At 54.4% G+C, this 25731-nt stretch overlaps 1 protein-coding gene across 1 annotated transcript in view; it reads left to right on the top strand.

The window, feature by feature from the left end:
• The first annotated feature begins 7365 nt into the window (after positions 1–7365).
• Positions 7366–25731, top strand: part of LOC135315914 (heparan sulfate glucosamine 3-O-sulfotransferase 3A1-like) — a 36893-nt gene continuing 18527 nt past the window's right edge. Inside the window, exon 1 of the mRNA XM_064466929.1 lies at positions 7366–8214. Within this exon, the coding sequence (XP_064322999.1) occupies positions 7643–8214 (572 nt within the window). The 5' untranslated portion in view covers positions 7366–7642. The remainder of the gene's footprint in view (positions 8215–25731) is intronic.

Here is a 25731-nt window from a genome sequence, read left to right as displayed (position 1 = left end):
CTGTGAAGGGAGAAGCTCACGGGCTTTACAGCCCCTCATCAGCGGGTCTCTGGCTCTTCTGTCCAGCATGCCTGCCCTGTCCCAGCCCTTTCAGGAGCCTGATTCAGCCCTTCATGTTCTCCAAACGTTGCTTGATGTCCAGTAAAGTCAATAAAAAGACTGCCTTTAACTTCAGAGCCCCGTGGTTAAGCTTTTGGACAGAGCCAAGGCTTTGTACACTCTCTCACGCGGACCGAAGTGAACCAGGGTGCCAGCACGGGCTGCTCCCATCTCCGCTTAGGGTGAGCCTCGTCTCCAGTCCAGTCCTTGGGGTCATTTTCTCCAGCTGGCATGTCCATCCTGGGCCGGGAAAACCTTACCAAGTACATCGAAGCCAACCCTCCTTAACAGAACATGCCACTTTCCCCAAAAGCCCATTTTTAACAGAAAAATAGAAGTTTTATCAACAGTTTGAAACCAGCCTTCCCTGTGCGTTTAATATAGAACCATAAATGCAGATTTAGGGTTTAATTTTCCCTGTATTGTTTTCATTGTCTGGCTTGGCATTTTTTTTTTTTTTAGAAGTAGAGGATAATATTAAGAAGCACAAAAGGCCTGGAAGGTATTTATTGTTGTTCCAACCCATAGCCAGTCACAACTGTATCAAACCCAGCACAATGAAGCACGCAGCACACAAATAAAACGAGACACAAACAAAGGTAATAAAAGAGACAAGTATCTGTTTCAAAAGCACTGGAAGAACAGCAGGAGTGTAACTACTTCATGTTCCAGCTAATATAGCTGTCTGGAGTGATCCTCAGAAAGCTATACCAGGGAGCAGTTTATGGGTTTCCCTTGGAGAGCTCTTGTAAATATTTGCCTGCAGTGGCTGAGCACCACTGGGAATGCTGGGGTTTGCCAGCCCATCACCATTTCGGCTTGCCAGCCCAGCTAACAGACATGCCCTTTGGGGTGTCCCTATAGCTCACCCTGCACGGCGGGCTGTAGGCATGGACGTGTAGACAGGGCATCACGCCGTTATTCTCAGGACGTGCCCATTGCTGGGTTACTCTGAGAGTGATTTTTCCATGGATGAGAGCTGCTGGTGCATAAGTGCACCTGGGTGTAACAGCTCGTTTCAGGTGTGCAACTCCCCTGCGTGCGGATTTGTTCTGAGCACGGTGTATCCCCGCCTCTGCCGCCTGCCCCAGCTCTCCAGGTGGAAATCCATCACTTCCCGCAGCCCCTTGCTAGCTGGGGAGAGGTGGGTGTCATTCGAGACAACCCCCATCTGATAAAGCCAAGATGAGAGCTGGGCTCAGCACCCAGACCCCTCAATGTAGCACCATGACCTCTCAAGGTAGTTCTCAGACCCCTCAATGTACCACCCAGACCCCTCAAGGCAGCTCCCAGACCTCTTCATGCACTTGCTTTTCAGGCTCACAGCCCTTGGCAGCCAAGCGACTCCCACCACGGCCCCACGGTACCGGCCTGCCTGGTGTAAAGGGGTCCTTGCCTGCTCTTGGGGTGCACTGCAGGGGGGGCTGCAGCCATTATCATGGTGCAAACAGCTTCCCTTATGCGGAGGATGGGTGGTTGCTTGCCCGTGGGGTACGTTGCCTGTGACTGGCAATGTAGCCCACATGCCTTGTGTGTTTTAGATGGCTGAGGAGCCTAGCAGATGCAGTGCCAGTCCCCTGAGGAGGCTGGTTGCAGTAAGTGCCACTAGCTGAGGTCCCTGGGGCCGTTCCTGTGCTGGACCTGCCCGTGGATGAGCACCAGAGGTGGGCTCGGTGCACCAGCGAGGCCCCCTCTCCTTTCATGGGCTGCAGAAGGAGCTGGGGTGAGCAGGCACCCATCTGAGCATCTCAGCAAAGCGCCAAGGCTGCCGAACTCGCCCTGCCTGGCTCTGCCGTCTCCCAGCCTGTTCCACCATCGCAGCAGCCTGAAGCAGTGCTGGGCCACTGATAGCTCAACTGGGAGCTGCGGCTTCAGTAACCAGGGGAGAGGCGTGATGGCTCCCGCTGGGTCCATAGCCCACTCCAGTCTTTGGGAAACACTGTGGCAGCTGCTTTCATGGGAGGCTGAGCCGTTAACGAGCTGCAGAGGCCTTCCACATAAATCATCAGCCCGTATATCTCAGGGAAGGACAAACAGGTCATTTAAACATCAGCCCTTTTGCCCCCTAGATTATATTGCGCATGAAGAAGCGCCCCGCTCCAGGCCGTGCGCTCCCCTCCTTCGTGGCACAGGCATCACCCTGAGCGAGATGGCCAGAAATCAGGACCCTGCCTGCAGCAGCCGGGCAGCTGCAGCTGCAGCCCCGAGCTCCCGTCGGGGCTCTGAAGCCCATTCAGTCTCCTCCTCTTACTGGTTCTTATTAATTCATGCTCCCAGTGTGAGGCCTCCCAGATGTCCCCACATCTTGTGCCAGCTCTCTGATCAAGTTGGCCTGTTCTCCATCCCCGCTGGGCAGGAGGTATCAGGTACAAGGTGGACAGTGTGCCATGTCCCGACATCAGGTACAGAGGTATGTTGCCTCCTGCCTCAGCCAAAGCAGGACTAAGATTTCATCCGCTTTCTGCTCACAGGCCTGTTCGCTTTCCGGGCGCAGGCATTGCATATTCTGTGACAGGCCAAGTCGTTTTGCCAGGTTAAGTGAGTGCAGGCTGAAAATACTCCCTTAATACCTTTTTCTTTATTTTTTCTGGTCTATGTGATATTTCCTGTGGATACTCTTGTCCTTCAAAAAAAAAAAAAAAAACAACTAAAACCAAAAGAAAAATCCAATCCCTACATTTTTAGTGTCTATGGCTCAATATTTCAGGCTACATTTTCCACAAACCCCCCATGACTAGAGATGCTGCTCGGCTCTCCAGCACATCTCCAGCGCCTGCCCCTACCTGCTCGGCCCCGCGGTGATGCTCCGTGGGGATGCAGCTCCCATTCCCAGGGCTCGCATGGCTCTGCTGCTGCCCCGTACGCCCTTGGCACATGCTGCGCCTAACGAGGGCTCTGTGGATCCCATAACAGGAAGACCACGGTTCCTTTTTTAATAATACAGCAGCATTCAGCTGGGACCTTTGTGTGCCAGGTCTGTACTTCCACACCTGGTTTGCCCCAAAAAATGTCGGTGGAGCTGGAACCCACCTGGCAGCCAGAGAGTGCCGGGATGAGGCCAGCAGCCGCTCTCCTCCTGCCACCGCTGCCAGCCTGGGGCTGGGGACACCCCAGGGCTGCCCAGGCGGCAGCAGCGGCTCATCCCTGGCACCCCAGCCCCGCTCGGGGCCGCTTCCCACCAGCCCTGCCCGCTGGCTGCTGTTCCCGCCGGCTCTCGAGGACAATGCGTGTCCCTACAATCCAAAGGCAAAAAGTCCTTGAACTTTCTGTGTGATTTCAAGGGGGGGAAAGCCCAGGAGATTACCAAGATCAATAGAGGATTTGGGTAAAACAGGACCTGCCATTGACTCCTCCCTCTCCTCCGGGCTCTCAGATCCTCGGCTGCTGCTGGCCTGTCCCCATTAGCTATTGTTCCTATTCATTTTAGATAAAGGGGCTTTTGTTGTAGGAGCCCATGCGGGGTCACATCGCCCCTCAGTTATCAATCTGTTTCTCTCTCCTCTGCCCCATACTCCATCTCCCCGGTACAATGGGATGTTTTCTTCGGCAGCAGCTTCCTGACAGGCAGCGGTTCCCTTTGCCTTCAGACCTTATAATCACTTGCTAAGCTGCGCTAGCCTCCGGCTCCCCGGTCCCTTTTCCACCATACTCCCAGTTTAACCCCTGATCCCATCTACGCTACGGGTCACCAGAAAAGGGGAAAAAATACAGCCATCCCAGTGGGGCTGGCACGGGCTGTGTGTGCACGAGGCACCCGAGCTGGAAGCCTTCCACTTGCCTTATTGTACGGGAGCACCTGGAAATATCAGGTGGTGGAGGCGAAGTCTTCTGCTCTTGTTTGCCAAAGCAACAGAGGATTTGGGTTTCTGAGTTTAAGCCTTTACAGACCCGCTTCCTAAAGGGCTCTCCTGGTAAGCAGGTCTGTTTCCTCGGTGCCCCGTGAAGGGACCCCAAAAGAAAGGCATCCCAGAACAGCACATTTGGAATAGCTGACCTTGCTAATGGGCGGCTGCTGGCAGTGGAGGGGGGCTTTGGCACCGGCCGTGCTGGAAGAAAAGCCCTGCTCGCTCTCAGAAGTAGCAACAGAAATGAGTTGTGCAGCGGAGCATTCCTCAGGGGGGAGGCAGGAGGGGAGCAAGCAATAAAATAATAAATAGATAAAAGGAGAAAGGAACAACCGAGCAAGGTAAGGAACGAGTGCAAACAAGACCACAGAGGAGAGCCTGCCAGGACCATCCCCGGGCTGAGCCCACGCCAGCAGCGGGGCCGGTGCCAGGGAGCCGTGAGTCACGGGCACAGCGCGCAGCCCTGCGAGCTGGGATGGCCGCGCTCGCCCCTGCCCTGCCAGCCCACCGGGGAGGGTGACCGCACGCCCACGCGCCCGCCTCGGCGGGTGGAGCTCCCCCGCACCCCCGGGGGATGCCGGCACCCCAAGGCACCCCGCTGATGCCAGGCTTCGGGGAAGGCATGTGGGTGTCTGCGATGGGGTGTAGCAAAAGGCTTTGAAACAGGTAGATCAACACAGGAGAAATTTAAGGGGAAAAGAAAGAGGCTGCACTGAAAGTTAAGTCAGTTGTGTAAGAGGCTGAGTAACATGGAAAGCACCTTTTGCTCCAAGCCTCTAAGTCGTTAAAAGCAACACCACGTTATCCCCGAGAAAGGTTATTTTTGCGTTATGGCTAAAACAGATAAGAGGTGTAAATTCTCAGAACTGGATGTAATGACGTCTGCCACCCAATTTTTCTGGCTTTATAGTACAGCGTTGACCAAGCGCTCCTTGTACCGAGGGAAACTCATCTAAAAATAAGGACAAAACCAGTCCACTAATAAACCTCTATGGAATCTCATACTTGCAGCTGTCCTAGCAGAGCCCGCAGAGATCGGGGGACGGAGGGGGTGAGACTATTTTATTTCCCTGTATTGCCCTTTCTACCAGGTAAGACACCTTCCTTCCCGGGGAGCTGTGGCTGGCTGCCGGAGCCACCGGTGCCTTCAGCCCCAACAGGCAGAAACGATGAGTCAGGTTCTGAAAAAAAATCACAAGGTTGCCTTAAATATCGTAAAGCTGTTTTCAATACAGATATATTTGGCTTATTGCTTTCTAGACACCGAAACTTTTTAAATAGACTCTGGTCATATTTTCCCTAGGCAACTAGTGACTTCTTGAAGGAAAGCTGAGATTCTCACCAATATTTCCAGGAAAAAAAGCAGCAAACGTGAGTCCTGCGATACGATCACGGCAGACAGGCACCCGTCGTCCCTCTGCACTCTTTCACATCGATTTCACTTCTCCTTTCTTGTTTTCGCTCCTTGAAATGACCATTTATTCCAACAGAAGATGTAGCATTGTTCTGAGCATCCGGGAAAAAAGTATCATAACAACGAGCATAAAGAAGTCAAACCACTCTGCATTGATCACGCTCTTCTGCAGGGCCCACTCCAAAGCCCATTGATGTCAGCAAAGTCTTTTCATTGACTTCAATGAGCTTCGGATCACAGCACAGATTTATAAAGGCATTTAGGTTCCTAATGATGTAAGTAGTTGCCTAGAGGTGTTAGGGGCCTAACCTGCTTATAGCCTTTTGTAAATCACACCAGGCATCTGCTTACATGTTGAAGCACTGAAATACCTGAAACGCTACAGTATCCTGAAGTCACCAAACATACCGAGTTGGAAATACGCTCACTAATTTTAGATAAAGTGATCTGGCTGCATTGCAGCTGGGGTGGGCATGGATTTGGAAATCCATATATTCAAGAGAAGTTCCTTTGTTAGAGAGGAAAAATGTCATAAAGCTGGGTGAAGATCTAATAGAATAATTAATTGCAAATAACATTTGTTATTAATTTTGGCCTGTTTACTGTTTGGAAACACATTTTTATTAGCCAGCCAGCTCTGCAGATGGTTGATTATTATTCATTGCAATTTCCCCCCCCCCCCCTTTCATTTAATAATTTGTGGATACACCAGCTTTATTTCCAAGTAGTTGAAGTTTAATTCCTCGGCTAGGTCCAGACCAAACAGAGGGGAAAAAGAGATCTAAGTCAAGTGTTTCATGTGCTAGTTTGTTTAAAAATTCTATAATCTATGACAAACATTTCAAATTAAAAGGACATTCCCACAGGCAATGAAATAATGAAGCCCTTAGAATCAGGCAGCCAAGGCACGAAGCTGATAGCTATTTCCACATTTTATATACTCTGAAAGGAAAAGAGCAAATTCTGAGAGCAATATCATGTTGTGTTTGTAGATATTTCTTATCAACTGTGGGCCAGATTCTGCAGCCAGCCTAGGGGCATTTTGTTCAAGTGAGTGGGGGAAAAAAAATCTGATTTCAGGTCTTTCTGTGCTGTATTCAGCAGAGTGTTTAGTGTAACTGTGGGCTGTCACCCTGCAAATATATTTTACATGCACGTCAGTGGTTTCACTGATTTTAAGGGGGACTATTCTTCCATATAAAGGTATTTGTGTATGTGGATACGATCGTTGGGCAAATCAGGAATTTGCGCTCAGGTACCAGAGGTATGCGTAGTTCAAAAATCCGCACGGACGGACAGAAAGGTGGATAGAGCGCGGTCAGACGGACATGACGGACTCATCACACGGCACACGCTTAAGGGAAAAGTCCCGTGGAGTTCGGCTGGCAAGCGAGCCTGTCTGCGGGCAGCAGGGTGGATTTCCTAGCGCAGCTCCCACGGGCAGCGGGAAGCTAAGTCAGCACCTAGGGAGAAGCTGTAGAGAACTGAAATCTCCTCTCAGCACGCTGCGGGACAGACAGCCTCCCGGGCACCCCCGCACCCCTCCTGCACCCCCCGGGACAACCCCGCACCCCTCCTGCACCCCCCGGGACAACCTCCCGGACACCCGCGCACCCCTCCTGCACCCCCGGGACAACCCCCCGGGACAACCCCGCACCCCTCCTGCACCCCCGGGACAACCCCCCGGGGCACTCCCGCACCCCTCCCGCACCCCCCGGGACAACCTCCCGGGCACCCCCGCACCCCTCCCGCACCCCCCGGGACAACCTCCCGGAGCACCGCCGCACCCCTCTACGCCCCGGGCCAGCCTCCCGGAGCACCCCCGCACCCCGCTCCACCCGAGGGGGCTCGGGACCGGCCTCCCCGCAGGGCCCGCCCCCACCTCCCGCACCCCGCGGCTGTGCCGGGGCCGGGCCGGGGGCGGCTCTGCCCCCCGCCCCCGCCGCCCCCTCGCCCCGCCCAGCCCCGCTCCGCCCCGCGATGTCTCCGCCGAAGTTTGCCGCGGCGGGCGCCGCACGTGGGAGCCCCGCACCGAGCCCGCAGCACCGGCGGGTTCCCGGCACGGCTGCCCGGCCCCGGGGGCGGCTGCGGTGGTGTGCGTGTGCGTGTCCCCCCCCCGCTCCGGCGGGGGATGCCCCCCTGAAGCGCCGCCGCGGCGAGGCCCCGGCGCTGGGGATGCGGCAGCGCGCAGCCCCCCGCCGCCGCGCAGCGCTGCGCGGAGGGGCCGCGCCGGGGGGCGGCCGCGGAGCATGGCCAAGGCGCCCGGCCGCCGCCTCGGGGTAGCATGGCCGTGAGCGCGGCGGCCGCCCCCGCCGCCGAGCCGCTGCCCCGCAGCATCTTCAAGAAGTTCCTGGTGATGCTCTGCTCCCTCCTCATGTCCCTCTACGTCTTCTACTGCCTGGCCGACCGCTGCCAGACCCTGCCCGGACCCATCATCGCCGCCGGCGCCGCCTCGGAGGAGGAGGAGGGCGGCGGCGGGGGGTACCTGGGGGGCTCTGCCGAGCTGCCCCCCTGGCAGGCGGCGGCGGCGCGGAGGAAGCGGCTGCTGCAGCGGCTCAAGCAGCGGCGGCGGCGGCAGGAGGCGGCGCCGGGCGAGGAGGTGCGGGCCGGGGGCGGCGGGAGCCGGGCCGGCGGCTCGGGGGGCGGCGGGGGCGGCGCGGCGGGCACCCCCGGCACCCTGACGCTGCTGCTGGGCGAGGGCACCAAGCGGCTGCCGCAGGCCATCATCATCGGCGTGAAGAAGGGGGGGACGCGGGCGCTGCTGGAGTTCCTGCGGGTGCACCCCGACGTCCGCGCCGTCGGCGCCGAGCCCCACTTCTTCGACCGCAACTACGAGCGGGGACTCGCCTGGTACAGGTACGGGGCGGGCCGGGGCGGGCGGCGGCGGGGCCGGGGCCGTGGCCGAGCCGGCAGTGCCCCCCGCTGGCCGCGGAGCCCCTCCGCCGCCCACCCGCGGCTCCCGCACCCGCGGCTCCCCGACCCCCAGCCCCGCTGCCCGACCCCTCCTGCCCCAGCCCCATCGCTGCTCCGCGAAGCCCCGCTCCCCAGACCCACCCGCCGGCCCTTTTCTCGCTCCCCAGGTCCCCCCGCCTCGCTGACCCCGGCTCCCTTTCCCAACTCCCCAGACACTCTCCCCATGTCCTCTCTCTCCACCCGTCCTCCCGTCCCTGCTCCCAAATCCCCCAGCCCTTCTCCCTCCCCCCATCCTCCTCCTTGCTCCCTGCCACCCCATCCCCAGGCCCTGCCCCCCACCCCTCCTCTCCCCAGCGCACCCCCCGGCCCTCCTGCCCCGGTGCAGCGTCCCCCCGGGGGTGCCTCCCCCCAGCCCAGGGTGCTGCCTGCATGGCGGGGGGGGGGGGGAATGGGAAGAGCAGTGGGGGGCCTATCACCCTGGGGACTGCGTGGGGATGCTGAGGCAGAGCTAACACCCCCCTGCCACGAGGAGCACAGGCCCCCGCAACATCTTGCTGCTCCCCGGCTTTTCTCAGAGCAGGGGAGGGGGGCTTTGCAAAACCTGTGGCTCACCCTAACTCCCAACCAGCCACCCCACAGCCCCAGCTGCCTCCCCACGCGAAGCACCGTGTCATCACCTCCCGCAACTCCCAGGCCAGGGATACGGCCGTTAAAAGCAGCTTTCCTGTGTTCAGTGGGGAGAAAATATGTATTTCCCATGCAAATATTTCAGCAGCCCAGTAATGAGTAACCAAAAATGTCAGTTCTAGGAGCGCAACCCACGCGCTCACCTTGCCTAAGAAATTAGCAAAAAAAGGTAGATGGCGTTCTTCTTTCAATTAATCAGTGTCTCATTAAATCAAATAAAAGGTATCCCCTTTAAAAGGAGGCACTAAATATTAAAGCTAAGGGGCAGGATTCTCATTAATGTTGTTTAGATGTTTTCTTTGTGTGTTTTAAAGTTAACAGAGGAGCGTCTTCTGGCAGATTCCTAGGGAAAGGATCAGTTAGGGTGAGGGCGAAACTGCTCTTTTGCAGAGTGTGTCTGTGTTTGTGGCTTTCTTGAATGAACAAGCAAAAAGGAGAGGATTTCGGGTACCCCCGGAGCTTGTTTTCCTTTCACGTTAAGCCCAGCTATTAGCAGAGGAGAGGACGATTTTGGCTCAGCTTGTGGTGACAGCACAGAAATGTGGAGTAGGATAGTACTGACAGTCCGAGTGTTTATGTAAAAGCCTTAACACGTGGAAGCGACGAGCTTCCTTGTGTATCCGCTGGTGTCAGAAACGCGCCGGGTTTTTGCAGGCAGCAGAGTGTGGGTTCTCCGAGAAGAAAGATTTCCTTTCGTGTGGGCTGAAGCTGTCTACAGAATTATATTTTTAGTGCGCGCTTATCCGATTTCCACATGCTGACCCTGGATCAGAAAGGAAACATTAAAAAAACCGAACCTGAAAAACCTCAAGAACTTTAATCAAGTCTTGACTTTGAAAAATAAACGCGTGGCTTTGGGGTGGCATCTACTGAAATTTATGGTGGGTATGCAGAAAAGCTCGTTTGTCAAAGATGCTCTCGCAGCCGTGAGGAGCAGATGGCAGTGGGATAGACCCGCTTCTGGAAACAGTGCCTGAGCGAGGAGTGCAGCCCTAGACAGAGGAGGAGCCACAGGCATTTAGGGCATAGTACAGCCCTCCGTGTGGGGGACTTAATTTTCCAGAGGTTTGATCCTGCAGCTCTTACTCACTCGAGGTGCTGCCCTGCAGGCCGTTTGGGCAGTCATTGTGTTTCAGCATTTGGTACGCAAGCTCTCCCATTAATTGCTGCAGTTTGTTTGTTCTGGTATTTGATGTACTGAATTTCACCATGATTTTTTTTTTTTTTTTTATTAGCCCTGTGGAGGCTGAGGTACAGTGAATTCTTTGTATGGGATTATTCCTTCGAGACCTAATCTTGCCGGCTTTGCTTGTATGAGTAATCTTTATTAACACACAGAGTCCTGCCGTGATGGCAGAGCCGTGGTGTCAGCCCGCTGGTAACCAGTTACCAGCCTGTTATAAATACTCATTTTTAAAAAATCTGTCTCTCTCTGTGGGTTTGTTGTAATCTGTGATGAGGGTTCAGAGCCGGGGAAATGGCCAGATGTTTGCCAGGGGTCCCGATTTCTTATCTTTGGCATCGGCGGCTTAGGTTTCACGTGCATTGCTGTTTCCCAGCAGTCAGACTAAACAGCATCATTACAAGGTATAAACAGTTGGGTTTGCTTTCAGCGCCCGCAGGAAGCCGGCGCGGGCAGCGAACGCCCTGGCCGAGGGAACCAAAACCTCTCGCTGTTTGCAGCGACACGGGCTTGCGAACGGAGAGGAGCCAGCCAGCCTTCGCGGCGATGGCTGATGCCTTAGAGCGCGGAGGTGGGCTGTCACAAGGATGCCACGGCAGGACCACGGCAGGGTGGCTGTGGGGGTCTCCGGCATGAAGGGGACCCCGGTTCCTCCTGGAAATAAACGAGCAGCTCCTGTAAGAGCTGCTTGTTATAGATCATGAGGCTGGATAGGGGCCGAGCCGTGGCCGCAGCGGGGTGATGCTCCCGAAGCGGCCGGGTAGATGCTGGTAGCTGTAGGGCAGCGGCTCGCGAGGCGTGGGCTCGGCACGTGAAAGTCCTGTCACCTACTGGGGTGCCACACAACGTGCGAAAGCCATCGCAAGCGCTGTCCGTTAAATCAAGTGGAATAATCGCTCGCCTCTTACAGCCTGGGCTGTGCCTGGGTAAGAAGGCAGCTGTCCTACCGAGAGGCTGATGTTTATAAAAACCAATTTGAGTGATTAATTTGGTAAGCATGACACCTCCATGTGTGCTCTCGTGTGGGTTGAATATCGAGGGAAGTTGTGTGCCAAAAGCAGCTTTCTCCGTTTCGGGTTTACAAGTCCTCTCTTCGTACGGGGACAAAAGGAGGGAGGGGGCAGCCCACAATGCTCGCATTGACTTCCCAGCGCAGAAATCTCTGCTCCAGCCCTGAACAAGGCTATTGAGCTAACAGAGTTCAATAGCAGGTGAGCACGGGTTGTAATAGAGTTCAGCTGCCATCCCCCACCCCGAATATGGCTGTATACAGCCTGGGGAAAGCTCCAAGAGCAGGGGCGAAGCCAGGCAAGTAAAATAAAAATGTCTGGATTAAAAAAAAAATAAATCTGTATTTGCGGGTGATGTGAGTCTGGCTGATTCCCTCTGATCCTTTGTTAGTCTCGCGCTGATTGAGCTGCCTGTAGGAATGTCATTATACTGTCAGTCACCCCAGGAACATTTATTTCATATGTTTTAATCTCCCTGCCTCTGTAGCACGGATGCCAATTTCACTAGAGCGAAGCCAAGCTAATGTCATTAGATTACACCCGATCCAGGGGAAGATGAAAGATGATTCAAAGTTACTCCATCAGGTTGGGAGTTTAAGTATCGCTCCTCCCTGATGCTTCCAGAGCCGGGGAGTTCTGTCTCCTAATTAATGTCCTCTCGGGATTTTTCTCCAAGGCTTTTTTTCCCCCCCTTCTTTTTAATCTAGGCAACCGCTGATGTTTCTCAGTCAAAGAGAACAGAAAATATCTCAGTTGCTGAAGAGGTCTGGGAAGGAGGAAAAGGAGGTTTGGTTGGGAAGTGTGTGTGTGCTTACAGCAGCTGTGAGCAGCTGCACCCCACCTTGTGCCATTTCCCATCCTCCGTGCCTCAAACCACGGTGAAATCGGAGCCCTGGGGATGGAGGAGTCGGGCCGCTCCGGTACCAGCGGGTGGCCTGGAGGTCCGTGGGGTTTTGCGGTCACTGTAATTCAGCAGCGCAGTCTGCGAGTGCTTTGTAAGCATGGAGGTGAGGATGGGAGCGTAGGCGTGGGGGGCAGGAGTGTGTGGATGATGCCAGGGGAGACTCTGGGGGAGCGAGTACTATTCCTGAAAGGTGGCGCAGGACCAGGTGGCCATCAGGAGAAAAGACCTTGTTGCAAACCCCGCTGTGGGAGGGAGATGCTGTAGCAGTAGTTGCCTTAAAGTGATCTTCTTCCCCACCTTTCTTCAGCCATCCTTTCAGCCTCTGCAAGAAATACCAGGTCTTCTGACTGTGTTCAGGGTGCGTCCCAGAACATGGGTTGTGCCACTGGACGTCGAGCTTGAGCCGGTTCGGGTTTTCCGCTCCCTGCTGGGTGCACGCCTGCGTGCAGGAAGGTCTGGTTTAGCAGCGCCAGCTCCTTGTCCTGGGAACATCTCATCTCCCAAACACGTCTGAATTACTAATAGCACCAAGCTCAGCCTGCAGCAGCTTCTCTGGAAATTGCAGCCTTGGACAACCACTTGCTGAAGAGGATCAAGGTCCTTGTTTATTTATTAGCTGTGTAATCAGATACCTCCCCATACTGAGCTCGTGGTGCCAGGTGCTGTATAAAAAGGGAACAAAAGATGATCTTGGCCCCAAAGTACAGGTAATTCACTGTAAACAACAGGTGGAGATGGGCTGAGACAGGCGCAAAGATGGTGGGGAGTGTGTTGGTCGGCTGGGCAGCATGGGTCTCCTGGCCAAGGAGTCTTTGGAGATGGAGGATGAGGTGGGTTTATGGGTGGTTGGAGGGACCTTTCCTTGCTGGGGAAGAGCAAGGGGGAGAAGGAGCTCATTGGAAACACTGATGAGGTCAGGGCTGGGACCACCAAGTCTGTTATAAAGAGCCAGTAACTGGTTCTGGTGCTCGCATGCTTTGCCTTTGTGTGTGATCTGGACTCGCGTACTACAAGGCATTTCAGTGAAGATTTCAAATAGCTTGAAGGTTGGCACCCTGCTACTGGGGAGATGTCTTGGTATGCCTCAGCTTGCCCATCTGTAAAGTGGGAGACAAGTCACTGCCCTGTGGTACAGGGGTGGGACAGCAGGGTTGTGACTCTGCGGCACATCTCTCCAGCGCAGAGATGAGGTGCTATATGGAGTCTGAGCTTGTTGGGCCATGCTGTGGGTTAAATAACACCCAAAGCAGGCGAACCCCACTAGAACTGCTGGCAGAGGTCCTGCAGCCTTGGCACAGCTTTGGCTCACTGTCCACTCGTGGCAAGGTGGAGTGCCATCTAGTGTGCACACCTGATGGGTGGCACCGTCCAGGGACGGCACCAGCCAGGTACGTACCCCTAGCAAGACCTAACGGCAAAGAGCAGGCTGGGGCTGGGCTTTTTCCCCTCTTAATTCTTAAATAAACCCCAAAGGGTTATTATTTTTGGTGGCTCTTTTAAGCATTCTGCATCTGTACGTATCACTTCTGTTTTCTGTTAACGGAGAAGTTTGTACCCAGGGTTCATGTCTGTTCCCGACAATGGGGTGAGCTCCTGAGTTGGCCTATAAGGAGATGTCATCCCCATTCCCGTTAGAAAGCATCAAAATAAGTACTTAGGATTTTACTGGATTCTTCTCTCAGCAGATCCCGTGGTCTGCATGGGGATATACCAGGGAGGTTCAGAAGTCAATAGACCCCATCTTCCTGTCTCTGGGGCACAGGAGGATGGAGGGGATCGACACCTTCCTTGTCCACCCCATGGCTCTTCCTGGGGTGCTTGGAAACTGGGGCTCCCCTGGCCCTGCCTGCTGGGGCTGAGCAATCTTGAAAATATGGCCTCGACTGTCCAAGATGTTGTCAATTAAATTCATAGAGCTGGGTCTCGTGAAACGCAGAACGAAGCTCCAGCTGGCTGGGGCAAGAGCCCATTTATGGCAAAAATTGCGATACTCTTTAGAGAAGCAGCAGATTCACCCCGCTTAAACCAGTAGTCCTCCTTTAAGGTTGGATCTTGCAAATCCCACCTATGCATGTAGCCTGCCCTCCTGCCATCAGCTCCATGGCCTGCAGGGGGGCTCCTGAGGGTAATTTCGTTGAGTCTGGGGTCCAGGGCCATGCTCTGGCCACGCCATCACCACCGATTCGTCTGCTCACTGCAGCCAAGCGAGGATTTCACCCTGACCTTCTGAAGTCTATAATAAGAGCAGTTAGGACTGGGGAGGGGGAAGAGAGCTGGTGCCTTTCCAAAGAGTTCAGAGCAAATAACAAGTGATCAGAAAACCTGAGAATAACCCCCTGTGAGCCCCGTCCCTGACACAGGCATTAAAAGCCCTGAGCTGCTAATTATGCTTTTACCCTGGAGAATATCGAGGTAACCCAAACTGCTTTTGCAGGGAAACAGCGGAGGCTGGCGAGGGGGAGCAGGGGTGGTTGTTGTGGCCATAAATCTTTGCAAATCTTCATTACGTGCAGGTATTATGGAAGGGAAGTGGATTGGGTTGCAGTTAAAGTTGCGTTGCTGGAATTGGATGCCGGGGTTGCGTACTGGGGTCTTAGCCCATTACAAAGCCCCGTGTGGGTCAGGGGGCTGTTCATGCAAGGTCTGTAGGACTGGGGCTGCCCCAGGGACCATGACAGTGGCCGGTGTCTCTGCCTGTCTCCTGCATCATCCACCTCTTGGGAAAATTCAGTTTTTCATGTTTTGGAGTTAAACATGTTAAGCTCTAAACTGTACCCTCCTGAGCCCTTGTGACTCCCCGGCGGGTATGTGAGCAGGACGGTGCCTGCAGTGAGAATATAAATAGAGTTGCTTGAGGAAGTGAATTATTCTTGGCGTTTCTTTCATCGAGTGATGTGATTCTGCAGGAGGAAATCTTTCAGCAAAAGAAATCGCTGGTTCTCTTCGTGCATGGCAAGACCATCCTTCTTGCTTCCTGGAAGCGAGGAGATTCATAACGTGCTCTTTCTGTTGCAACACCATCTGTTGCAGAGATATTAAGATCCCTGTTCAAACTCCCCCAGGCTCGAGGCTGCTGCTGGCTACATCTCTGGTGGGAGATAGAGAAGAAACTTCCCATTGCTGCCCCGGGGGAGCTTTGGAAACCTCCTGTGGTTGTTCTCCCCACCGTCGAGCAGCTGCGCCCAAGTGTCGCGTAAGAAAATCCCACCTTTGTGCAAGGACAGCTTCCTCGCACAAAGCCGTGCAGATCCTGGATGCCAGCACACAGCTTCGGTGGGGTCCTGCCTGGCTCCCGCTGTGAGCAGGATATCGGAGCAGCCTCCCCTGCCCCGGCCGCACTGCTCGGCTCCAGTTCCTGAGCACAGCCGGTGGCTGCAAACTGGGATGTGAAGAGTCGGATCAGGTCTGACCACGACCACCCTTCCCACACCTTCCCCTGGTGAGAGATGCCCAGGTTCAAGTGCAACATCGTGATGGGAAGCTGTCTATTTATTTCTTTATTTCTGTCTCTTTCTAGTGGGGTCCTCTTTTGCTGAAAATTTCAAAAAGCCAGGCTGATTTATTCTGACATCGCCTGTTGGAAAACGGCTCCCTCCCGCAGCCCGCGCTCTCTGGGGAAGCCTTTTATGGGAAAATATCAAATCCAATTGTTTTGACTTTCGTGTTTATCTGATGGTTTGTGTGTGTGTATGCTCACGTGTGCATCTTTGGGCAAAATGGTGCATTTTGTTGTTAACGTTTCATTTCTGCTTTCATGGTTTTATATCTTAATGTTGAGCGCCATATACCAGCATCTTGTGAGGTGATTTAAATGCTTTTGCACTGTCTGAACTGGACTGTTTGGGAAGCCCTTTTTGGGGAGAAATTCCCAAGCGTTGGCATGTCCCACCTGAGAGTAAAACAAATGAGGAAACATCTGGATTTCCCACGTGGGGGAGGCTCTGTGTCCTGACCCTTCCAGCACAGGGTTAGCAAGTGAAAGGCAGGAGATGTGATGGCCTGAGAGAAATGGTGTGCAGAGAGCCCGGGGAGGTGGTCTGGCTCAGCCGGACCCCCCAAAACACACTCCAGTATCAGTGAACCCACAGTGCTGATGTTACTGGGCTCGGAGCACATGCCAGCTGGAGATGCTGCTTTCCCCATTTTGTGTCTGGATTTTGTTGGTTCCAGAGTCCTTTCCCTGGCTGGAAGTTTGTTCCTTAAATCCATTTGGTCTCAAACATTGCTGGACCCCAGGTTGTGCCTTGCCAAGTTTTACTTTAAGCCTTAATAAAAAGCTGTTTGGGAGGACCCTGGGTCACCCAGTGCAGCAAGGCATGGCTTATCCCCTGCTCCTGCTGGAGCCATGCCGTCCTCAGCCCTGGACGGGGGGAGCAGTGGGTTACCCTGGGTGCAATTAGTATTGTGCCATTAACGAACTGCTATTTGCTTAGGTAAAACTGGTGACAGCAGAAAGAGGCTGCATGATGTGCCAAAGCCACAAGGGAGGGAGGTCTCCCTCCTCTGAGCCACAAGCGCTGGGTCGGCGGCCTCATCTGTGGCATTTCTCGCTTTCCAAAACCGTGCTGTTAGGAGATGTTGGCAGAGCTGCAGCACGGCTGTCCTCCTGGGTCTGGCAGCTGGTCCCTGGGTCAGTCCAGTGCCATGGCCATCAGCAGCACTGGGGGGATGGAGGACATGCCACGCTACCAGTGGGGAAACAGGCAGAAAGGCACCCAGAGCCTCTGGCGCAGGGAGGCTTAGCACATGGGACCTCCTGGCATCTAGCTCCATGCTGCTGTTCATCTCCTAACCATGGTAGGAAGGGAGGCTGCCTGGTACCGGCATTGGTGGGGGGTGTTCAGGGTGTGCTGAGCTTCCCTCGGCACCAGCCGCATCCCCCCGGCGCTGCTCTGCTCCTCAACCTGCTCCTCGTGCGGAAGGTCACAGAAAGTTCCCGACTCCTCTTACAAGGGTTGAGGGTGCTAATCCCCGTGTCCGGGCTAACTTCCAGCTCAGGTAATTCTAGTCTCTGCCCCTAAAAATTAACTCTGCAGTTTTAACTGGCTCCAGTTGTCTTTGTTCCCCATCCACAGACCTGCTGGGCACCGTGCTGCTGGCAGAGATCCACCACGGGGCTCAGGGCAGTTGGCTTTTGATGGCTGGGAAGTGATCTTTCTTCTGGTCTGCAAGATGATTTGTTTTTTTTCTCTGTGCAAAAGCTGCATGTCATAGCAAGGCATAAAGCTAATATTGTGCAATATTCCTGCCCTCTTGCACTGCTGAAGTGCACGCCGTGTATATTAATATTTGCCCGTAAGTGTTTGCCTGGTGTTTATCAGTCTTGTGCCTGTGTGACAATGGTTGTTAGCTCCTTTATCATCTCTGAAGAAGGAAAAAGGCAAAAGCCAAACCTCACTGCATGCGGGAAGCGGAGCGCAGGTAGTGACGTGCAGAGCTGGGCGAGAGGAGCGTGCGTTGGGGCTGAGAGCTGGTTCAGCCGTCTTCTGTGCAGGGCTTGGCCAGACCCAGCTTGGGCATGTTGGTTCCACCAACATCTGTGTGCCCTGTCCCAACCAGCTTCCCCAGCAGGGCAGGGCCGCACGGAGGAAGAGGAGGAAGAAGATGCTGAGCACAGTCACATGTGCACATAGATGCACTGGCACCTCGCTGCTTGCTCTTCCCCAGCCCGGCTGCGTTAGGGGCAGCGGGGACGGTGACCAGCTCTCCCCGCAGCCTTAGCTCATGGGAGGGTCACTGGATTTCTTGCTCTGCCGATGCGTTTGAGATGACACAGCTTTACCATGTGCTGGGAAGGTCCTTTCCACCTGCCTCTGGGCTGGGGGCCATCGCTCCTCCGGCTCCCTTGCTGTCGCAGGGTTGGCTGCGTCTGCAAATCCACTTAGATGCATCTTTATCTCCTTGGGCACTCACTGTTCATCTTGTATTTCCTCCTCCCCCGCACTCGGATGCTGTATTATCGAGTGGTCGTGAGCTGTGAAACTCCCCCTGGAAGGGAGCTCTCCCTGCAGCCTGGGTCCAGAAGCTACTGAGAGGGAGATTTCACGGGGTGCCTGAGAAGGCAGCGACCATCCCTCTCACGTCTCCACGTGTACTATCGGCAACCGGTTGGAAATAAGCAGGAATAGGGACTTTTTCAAACAGTGTGAGATTAAATTGTGAAACAGGCTGCCACAGGAGGCTTTTGGCTAAAAGACTCTAAGAGGGCTTCAGAAGTGCTTGGCGAAGAAAGATGCATCAGAAGCTGATAAGCACGGGGGACCAGAAGCAAAGTCCAGCTGAAGGAGTCCCCGAGCCTTGGCCTTAGTCTGCTCCTGCTGCTGGCACAGGAATTAGCTCGTGGGCTGGGGGACCCCAGGGTGACCCAGGGAGGCTCATCTTCTCAGAACTGTTATTGGGGGGGAATATGATTGGTGTTATCTGGGTAGAAATACACTTTCTGGAAGGGGATGAATTTTCCAGTTGGCATCAAATGGCTGGTGGTTGATAGCAAAAAAGGGAGCATTGTGCTTTGCACCCATGGTCTGGGTCATTTTGGTGTTAATGACGACCAAATGCCTGCACCCTGTCAGCTCTTGTGCTGGAGAGCCTGGATGTGTGTGTAACGGTGTTAGTTCATACCAGATGCAAAGAAAATAAGATATCTCTTATCACTTACAGGCTGGTGACAGCTGGGTAAGCATGGATGGACTTTCTGAAGCATCCCTTCAGATTTATGTGCTTCTAAAGTACCCAAGGCTGTTCCCTCTGTCCAGTGGCAGCAGGCAGGGGGTGGCAGTGACCTGGCCCTGTGGGCTGAGCTGCTGCAGCCTCGCTGGGACCGATGTTTGCTTTGCAAACATTCAGACTGGTTTAAGGTCCGACTGCTGCCCCGGCTCTTCGTTTCTGCCCTTGTGCTAGAGGGTTTTGCTGCCTGGATGGAGGGTGTGAGCACCGCTCCTCTGCCCCGCGCAAACCTGCCTGAGGTTTCTGAGCAAGTACAAAAAAAACCCAGCCCATCCGTAGGTTTGGGTGGCTGGAAGGTGATATGTGCCCCAGGAGAGATGCAGCGGGGACGGCTGCATTGCCCGGTCCTGCTTCCTGCAGCAGGAGGGCACGTAGCAAAGGGGGAAGCGTCGTCCTGGGGAGCAGGTTTGGGGCAGGCTGGGGGGGGGGGGAAGCGCAGAGCTGCATGCTGGGGCTGCTGGAAGGAGAACTTTCTGCCACCGCTCATCTTTCCAAGCAGACCAGCAATGCCAGCTTGCCAGGAGCAATCTCCTCATTTCATAGCAAAGAGGTGAAGGTATGAAAGCCCAGACATTAAGTGCCTCGCACCAAACACCAAGGAGTTTCTTGGCTGGGTGCTTCTGCTCCCCGTTTAAGCTACAGTGGCCAGTTCCCACCTTGCTGTTTCCAAGCGCAGCAGGGTCTGGCTTGGGCTGGACCCTCCTCAGGGCAGGAGGTGGGATTTTGGTGTGCATTTGCTGTGACAGGAGAGCTGAGCTCCTGGGGATGGTGTGGGCATTGCCACCATGCAGATGATGTGTGCTGCATGTCTATTGTGTTGTGTCCAGGACATTGAGGAGGTTTTGGGAAACGCTCAGCCTGGCTGGGTGATGGTGAGCAAGGGCCTGTTCTGTCCTGTGCCTCAGTTTCCCCATCTGTGAAATGGGGTTATACTGATGAGCTTGCTCACAAAATACTAGTGTCACTGCTACAGGGCCACCCAGGGGGACTGGGACTTGGCTTTCCTGCAGTCGGTGAGCACCAGGATCCACCTCTCCAGCATCGCCCTCTCCAGGTTGTGTTTGCTCCAACCACAGGGAGATGCAGAGGATGTGCAGAGGGTCAGACGCAGAGTCACATCGGGTTTAAATGTTGTTTCCGCATACACGAGGTGTGATGCCCGCTAAGCCCAGCTCAGGAGCCGGGCTTGGGGCAGAGGCACTCAGCCCCCAGAGCTGCCTTTCTAATGAGTTGTGATGCTGCTCCGCTGGCTTGCTGCTGGCTCAGCCACCCCCTCTTCCAGCAGCAGTAAATCCTCTGGAAGAGCCTCAGAAAGAAAGAATTTAGTAGGACATGCAAGTGGTTAGCCTGGGAGCCTCCGAAGGGGCCGAGACAGGGGGAAGGACTTCACAGCCTGACCCAGATGCAGCGCACAGCATTTAATTGAGTTTGACCAGCTCCAGTGCCAGGGGTCGGGGTCAGACCCAGCAGCGAAGCCCGCCGAGGCGTCGGAGCCACTTCATTTGGCACTTGGACAGGTTGAGCTCTGCCCTGCTTGTGTGGGGGAGTCACAGCCCTCTGTCACACCGTGGGGACCCACCGCCTCTGCGGCGTGATGCCGCCGGGTCGGCGAGCCAAGCCGCGAGCTGCGGGTTTTCAAGGGGGCTGCACCTCGGAGTTTTATAGGGTTCATCTGCTCGTTGCTTCCTAATTGCAGTTGAGTTGTTTGGCCAAGTGGTGGGGAACTGCTGGTGGCAGCTGATGCCTGGATGTCTCCCCAGGTCTGACACACCTGTCCCTGCAGCCTGGTTGTTCAAGGGGCTTTATGATGGTAGAACCCAGCATTCGTTGCACTCCCTTCCAGCCTGGCCCAAGACAGAAGCGGGAGGAAGAAATCTGTGTTTCCCCATCCCTGCTTGCCTCTGCCGGGTGGAGCTGTGGGGCAGCAGCTCGCCTCCTGGCCGCTGGAGCTGGGCGCTGGCATCACAGGAGGCAGCTAAGAGGAGAAGCCATGGGCTTGACTTGTCCATTGGGACCCACCAGCCTTCCCAGGCCAGATGTAAAACCTCTAGTTTCCTAGCGTACCTCTGGATTCTTTGGTACATGAGAAATATGCTATTGCAGCACTGGATTTTTAATTTATTATTTATTTTGGGGCAATATAAGCATCTCCCAGCACATGCTTTTGCTGCTTTCTCGGCTCTCGCCCCAGAGCAATGCCCCCAGCCCTGTTCTCACTCAGAAGCTGCCTGGGCTTGGTCACATTATAGCCCTGGGAAGGTAGATGGGAAAGGCATCAGGGGTGGTGATTGCAGAGGAGAGGAAGGAATTTGGGTGTGTTTCCTCTGGAGTAAATCTGGCTTAAAATTATGAGCAGCTCTGGATTTTATTAAATCCCCAAAAGCAGGACTTGGCTTTGTTGGCTTAATCCAGCAGCATTGTAAAAGCTGGCGTAAGCCCACACCTAGATGAAGGAGCCTGAGCCTTGGTGACGTGCAGAGCCGTGCTCAACCCTGGCAGCTCCCAGGGGCTGTCTTAGCCATCACCCCCCTGGGGACATCGAGGGGTGAGTGTGGGGGAGGAGTCCGGACCCAGACTGGAGCCCCCTGGGTGTTTCAGCATGGATGGGGCATGTGTCCTCCTTCTCCCCTCCATCCCTAGGAGCTTCTGCTGAGCAGCCCATGGTCAGCCCAGTGTGGGTGCCCTGGTGGGTCTGGCCTTTGCTCACAGTCACCTTCACGGTCACCTTGATTGCTGGGGACCCACTTATTCTGGAGCCTCCCCTTTTCCTTACAGATCCCCAGTATAAAGCCAGATTTATCAGACCAGTGAGTTTTGCACTAGCAGCTGAGCCTGCCCTTGTGGGAGTCTGTCTGTCTGAGTGGGCTGTGCTCTTGCCTGCCTGCGGCTGCTGGGGTTGCCTGGCATCCCTGGATCCACACGTGGCTCTGCCCAATGTGGGGAATGCATTTAGGAGTTGTTTGACCCCTTGGCTTCCCAAAGATGCATCAGCAAAGGGGTCCAGAGGAAGCTCTGTCCTGGCTGATCTCCTAAACCAGGCATTAAATCCACAGCATACCCTAGGAAAGGGCTTGGAAGGGAAGTGCACCACGCACTGAAAGCCATCCCATCCCTGCGCTGTCCTCAGGGAGGGGGCACTTACCGCACAACCGTACTCAGGAGCAGAGCCCTGAGATGGTCCGCTCCTGCCCTGACAAACCTTTCCCAGCCCAATCCAAGCCCTCAGGTCCCCAGAGCCATAAAACGGATTCCAGCAGCATCCTGGGGATGAGAAGGGAGAGACGCGAGCGCTCTCCCCTCCCTCCCTGCAGGCACCCCAGCAGACCAGCGGTGGGCAGAGCTGTAGCCGAGAGGCACATCACTTGCTGGGAGCTGCGGGCCATGGGGCTCCCCGGGGTAAAAGAGTTGGGAGGGAGCTTTAAGGAGTGATTAACGGCCTCAGCCGTGGCAGGGCCATGGGTCAAAGAGGCCCAATTATTTCCTGGTGATATTCCTGCTGGAGGGGGCGATAAGGCGATGCAGCAGATACGTGTCCACCTGACCCCCCAGCTTTGGAGCAAAGTGAGGGCAGGGACAATGAGGACACCGCCTGAGCCCCACTCACGCTCTTCAAACAAGGACTTTCAGACACCAGGCTGTGGGTCACCCCGACATTGCTGACTCAGGCATGGTTCCTGCCCCCCTACCCCCCGGCAGAGATTTCCAGGAATGCCGCCCTTAACATCTCCCACTAGGGAGATCATAGCCATCATATGTTTAGGGGAAAAATTGAATTTGCCTTGTAATCTAATCAATGTTAAATAACAGTAATTCTAACTCCGACGCTCTATGTTTAAAGTGCTGTTGGTCTCTAGGGATCATCGGAGTTATTTAATCTAATGAAAACACCATTACTGTCTAATGAGGGTGCACCACAGGGAGGTCTTTCCTGGGAAGGAAAGCAATAGTTAAATAACTGGCAGTCAGGGCCCAGTATTCAGAGGGGGTAAACGGACAGGGTGCAGTAAGCTGAAGGTTTCACCCGGTTGGGACCCAGTGCTCTTTGGCTGCATCTCTCTGGCATCTTTCTAATGGGAGCTGTCATTGCTGAAGGCATGCTGGTGGTGAGCATGTGCCCAGGTCCCTCTCGTCACCTCCCTGGGACGCCTGGGCAGGCTGGGCCACACCAGTGCCACCTTTCCCGTTCTTCTGGCCCGAGCAGGAGTTGTTGGACTTGATGATCTTAAAGGTCTTTTTCAACCTAAATGATTCTGTGGTTTTTAACCCTTCTCAATACTTCATCCCATGTCATGACTTGCTGTGCTACCCCCAGCCGGTTGCTCTCTGCGTTGGCTCTCGCTGTGGTGGTCCGGGCTGTGTTGTCTGCTGGGTTTTAAGGTGTTTTCCCCCAAACCTATTGTACGTTTTCATTTTCATTAAGCAGTTTTTCCTTATCTCGTTTTTAGAGGGAGATAGGACATGTTCAAGTTCACCTTTCCCATGCTGGCTTCACAGCAATTTCTGAGCCAACAGTCGATTCAGTCATTACGGAGCAAGCCGAGCCATATTGAGCCGGTTGCTTCCCTACGCCTGAACTTATTGTATTCAAATATATTGGAGTTATATCAGCAGCAGGCAGGGACTCTGCTGCTGTCAGATGCCAGCGCGGCTGTATCCTGTGTAACCGGGGGGGGTGTTCCTTCCCTGTAGTGCATGTTCTAATTTCCCATTATTATTTCTTTAATAAGACTGATGCTTACTGTACATCGCTCATTTGCTCCTAAAATTGGAGCCATTAGAGCAATAAGTGGCAATTACCTTCTGAGCAGCGTGGCGTGTGAACCCAGCGCGGTGCCTCCTCAAAGGAGGAGGCTGAAACCTGCCTTTCATGGGAGCAAACGCCCATGAGCAGCAGCGTAACGCTGGGGCGGCTTTGTAGGGACAGCTGGGTGTGTGTCAGGGGTGCCTGGCATCCTCCAGAGGGATGATTGCACCCATGGGTGCTGGAGGAGGATGCATCTGGCTTGATGTCCATGGATGATGGGGATTAGGAGGGGCTGTAGCTCTGCATGTGCTGCTGAGTTATCTCAGGATGTTCCCTATCCAGTGGTTGGTCTCCTCTGAGCACCTCGTCCCCAGGGAGTGGCTTCTTTGCTGGAAAACAATCTCCATGCCGACAAAAAATAAAAAAGGAACACGTTTGGTAATTTAATCATATTAAGTGCTCCTAAAAATCACGTCTGTGCTGCACAACAGCGTGCCAGAGGTCTCTGGAGGAGCAGATGCAGCAGGACCAGTGAGGATCTGGTGCAGAGAGATGGGCAAAGGCGGGATTTCGGGAGGACGGAGGGTGAGATGCACCAGCAGGCAGGTCCAAGAGCCCTGTCCAGCATGGCCACAGCCCCGCCAGTGCTGCAGGACACCAGCCCGTGCCCCCACAGGGGCAGCTCTCTGTCCTCAGTGCTGCACGGCTGGGCCCCAGGGCACGGGTCCCTGCAGGCGATGCCCCACGCGCTGACGAGGAGGTCCAGGAGCCGCGGTTGGCGAGGACGGTCCCTACGGGCGGCTCCTCAGCGACAGCCGGGATGACTGTGTTCATTATGCACATCCCTTTCATGCCGCCTTCATTATTCGCATGCTATCGAGTGTCATTAAGATATCAAGTTCATTTAGGTACATCCACATTGGCAGTTTAATTATGTCTGGGTACTACTCTGTATTTTATTCATGGACTATCTGGGGGCGGTTGTCAAACACAAGCCCAGGAGATAAAGGTTCGGTGGCTGCAGAATGCTAATGTCCTGCTGGTTCCCTTTTGACAAATACACATGCCAGTTATTACCAAACTGATTATTTCATTCATTAACACCACATACATCAGCTCCCTTCACCCGGTATTATTGTATACATTCATCTTTTCATAAACAATTACCTGACAAGGTTGGGAAAGGCAAGTACTGGGGAATTAATGCTCTGATGAGAAGTTCCTGGCATGGGTTAGTAACAAGGTGCTGGGGGGGTGTGGAGTGCCCCGTTAGCGTGATCGCGTCATTAATCAAATTAGGGACAGGAGCACGTGTGCCATGTTTCCCAGCAATACCGGACCCGTTCGCATTGTGCTGGGGGCTCTGCGGATGGGGCTCCTCGTCCGCTTTGCGGTGATGGGGGAGATGAAATGGAAGCCAGGGGACCTGGTGGGAAGGCTTGGAGAGCCGGACCGTGGTGTGCATTTCTCATCTGCCCTTTTCATTATTATTAGTATCATTTATTATTTTATTTATTTTATTATTTATTTATTATGTCATGAGGAACATTTACATGAGAACAGGTGCTTTGTTTATTGTTTGTGCCTTTTTTCTGGCTTCCACGTATTGATTTCCCAGAGCTGTAACCCTTCACAATAGCATTAGCAGTAGTGGTGGGAATGATTAAGACACTGTGAACGTGCAGCTATCTGGGAAAAAAAAAAAACCAGGTGCTCTTTGTACATGTTTTAGCTGTAAAAGGCTGGCAATGGAAGGGAAAAAGTACAGGGAGACATGAACAGTGAAAAATAACCAATCTCATTAAATAAGTGATTCCTGCGGCAGTGGTGAAACCCAACGGACAGGAGCAGTGATGCTGCTCACCCAGCTGGAGGTCGCTTTTGCAGTCCACATCATCCACGAGTAGCATCCTCCAGCACATTATGCCCAGCATTAACCCGTGTGGGAGGAATCAGACCTGGAGCCGCTCGAACACACAGCCCACAAGCTTTCAGTGTGATGTTAGTCCCGTATTTATTTAAATACGTTGTACCCTCAACTGCTTCCACCAGCAAGCTCGCTCCCTGCGATACAGAGAAGGAGCAGCTGCAGGAGGCCACCAACACAGCCAGAATCAATTCAGCCTTTCACTCAAGCAGACGCACTCAGAAGTAATGCTTAAGGGGTCGCACCTCTGCACTACTCCAGTGCAGGATTTGCAAACTG

Source organism: Phalacrocorax carbo, chromosome 16, assembly GCF_963921805.1.
Source record: "Phalacrocorax carbo chromosome 16, bPhaCar2.1, whole genome shotgun sequence".
NCBI classification, from domain to species: domain Eukaryota; kingdom Metazoa; phylum Chordata; class Aves; order Suliformes; family Phalacrocoracidae; genus Phalacrocorax; species Phalacrocorax carbo.
This window is presented reverse-complemented; position numbering and strand designations above follow the sequence as displayed.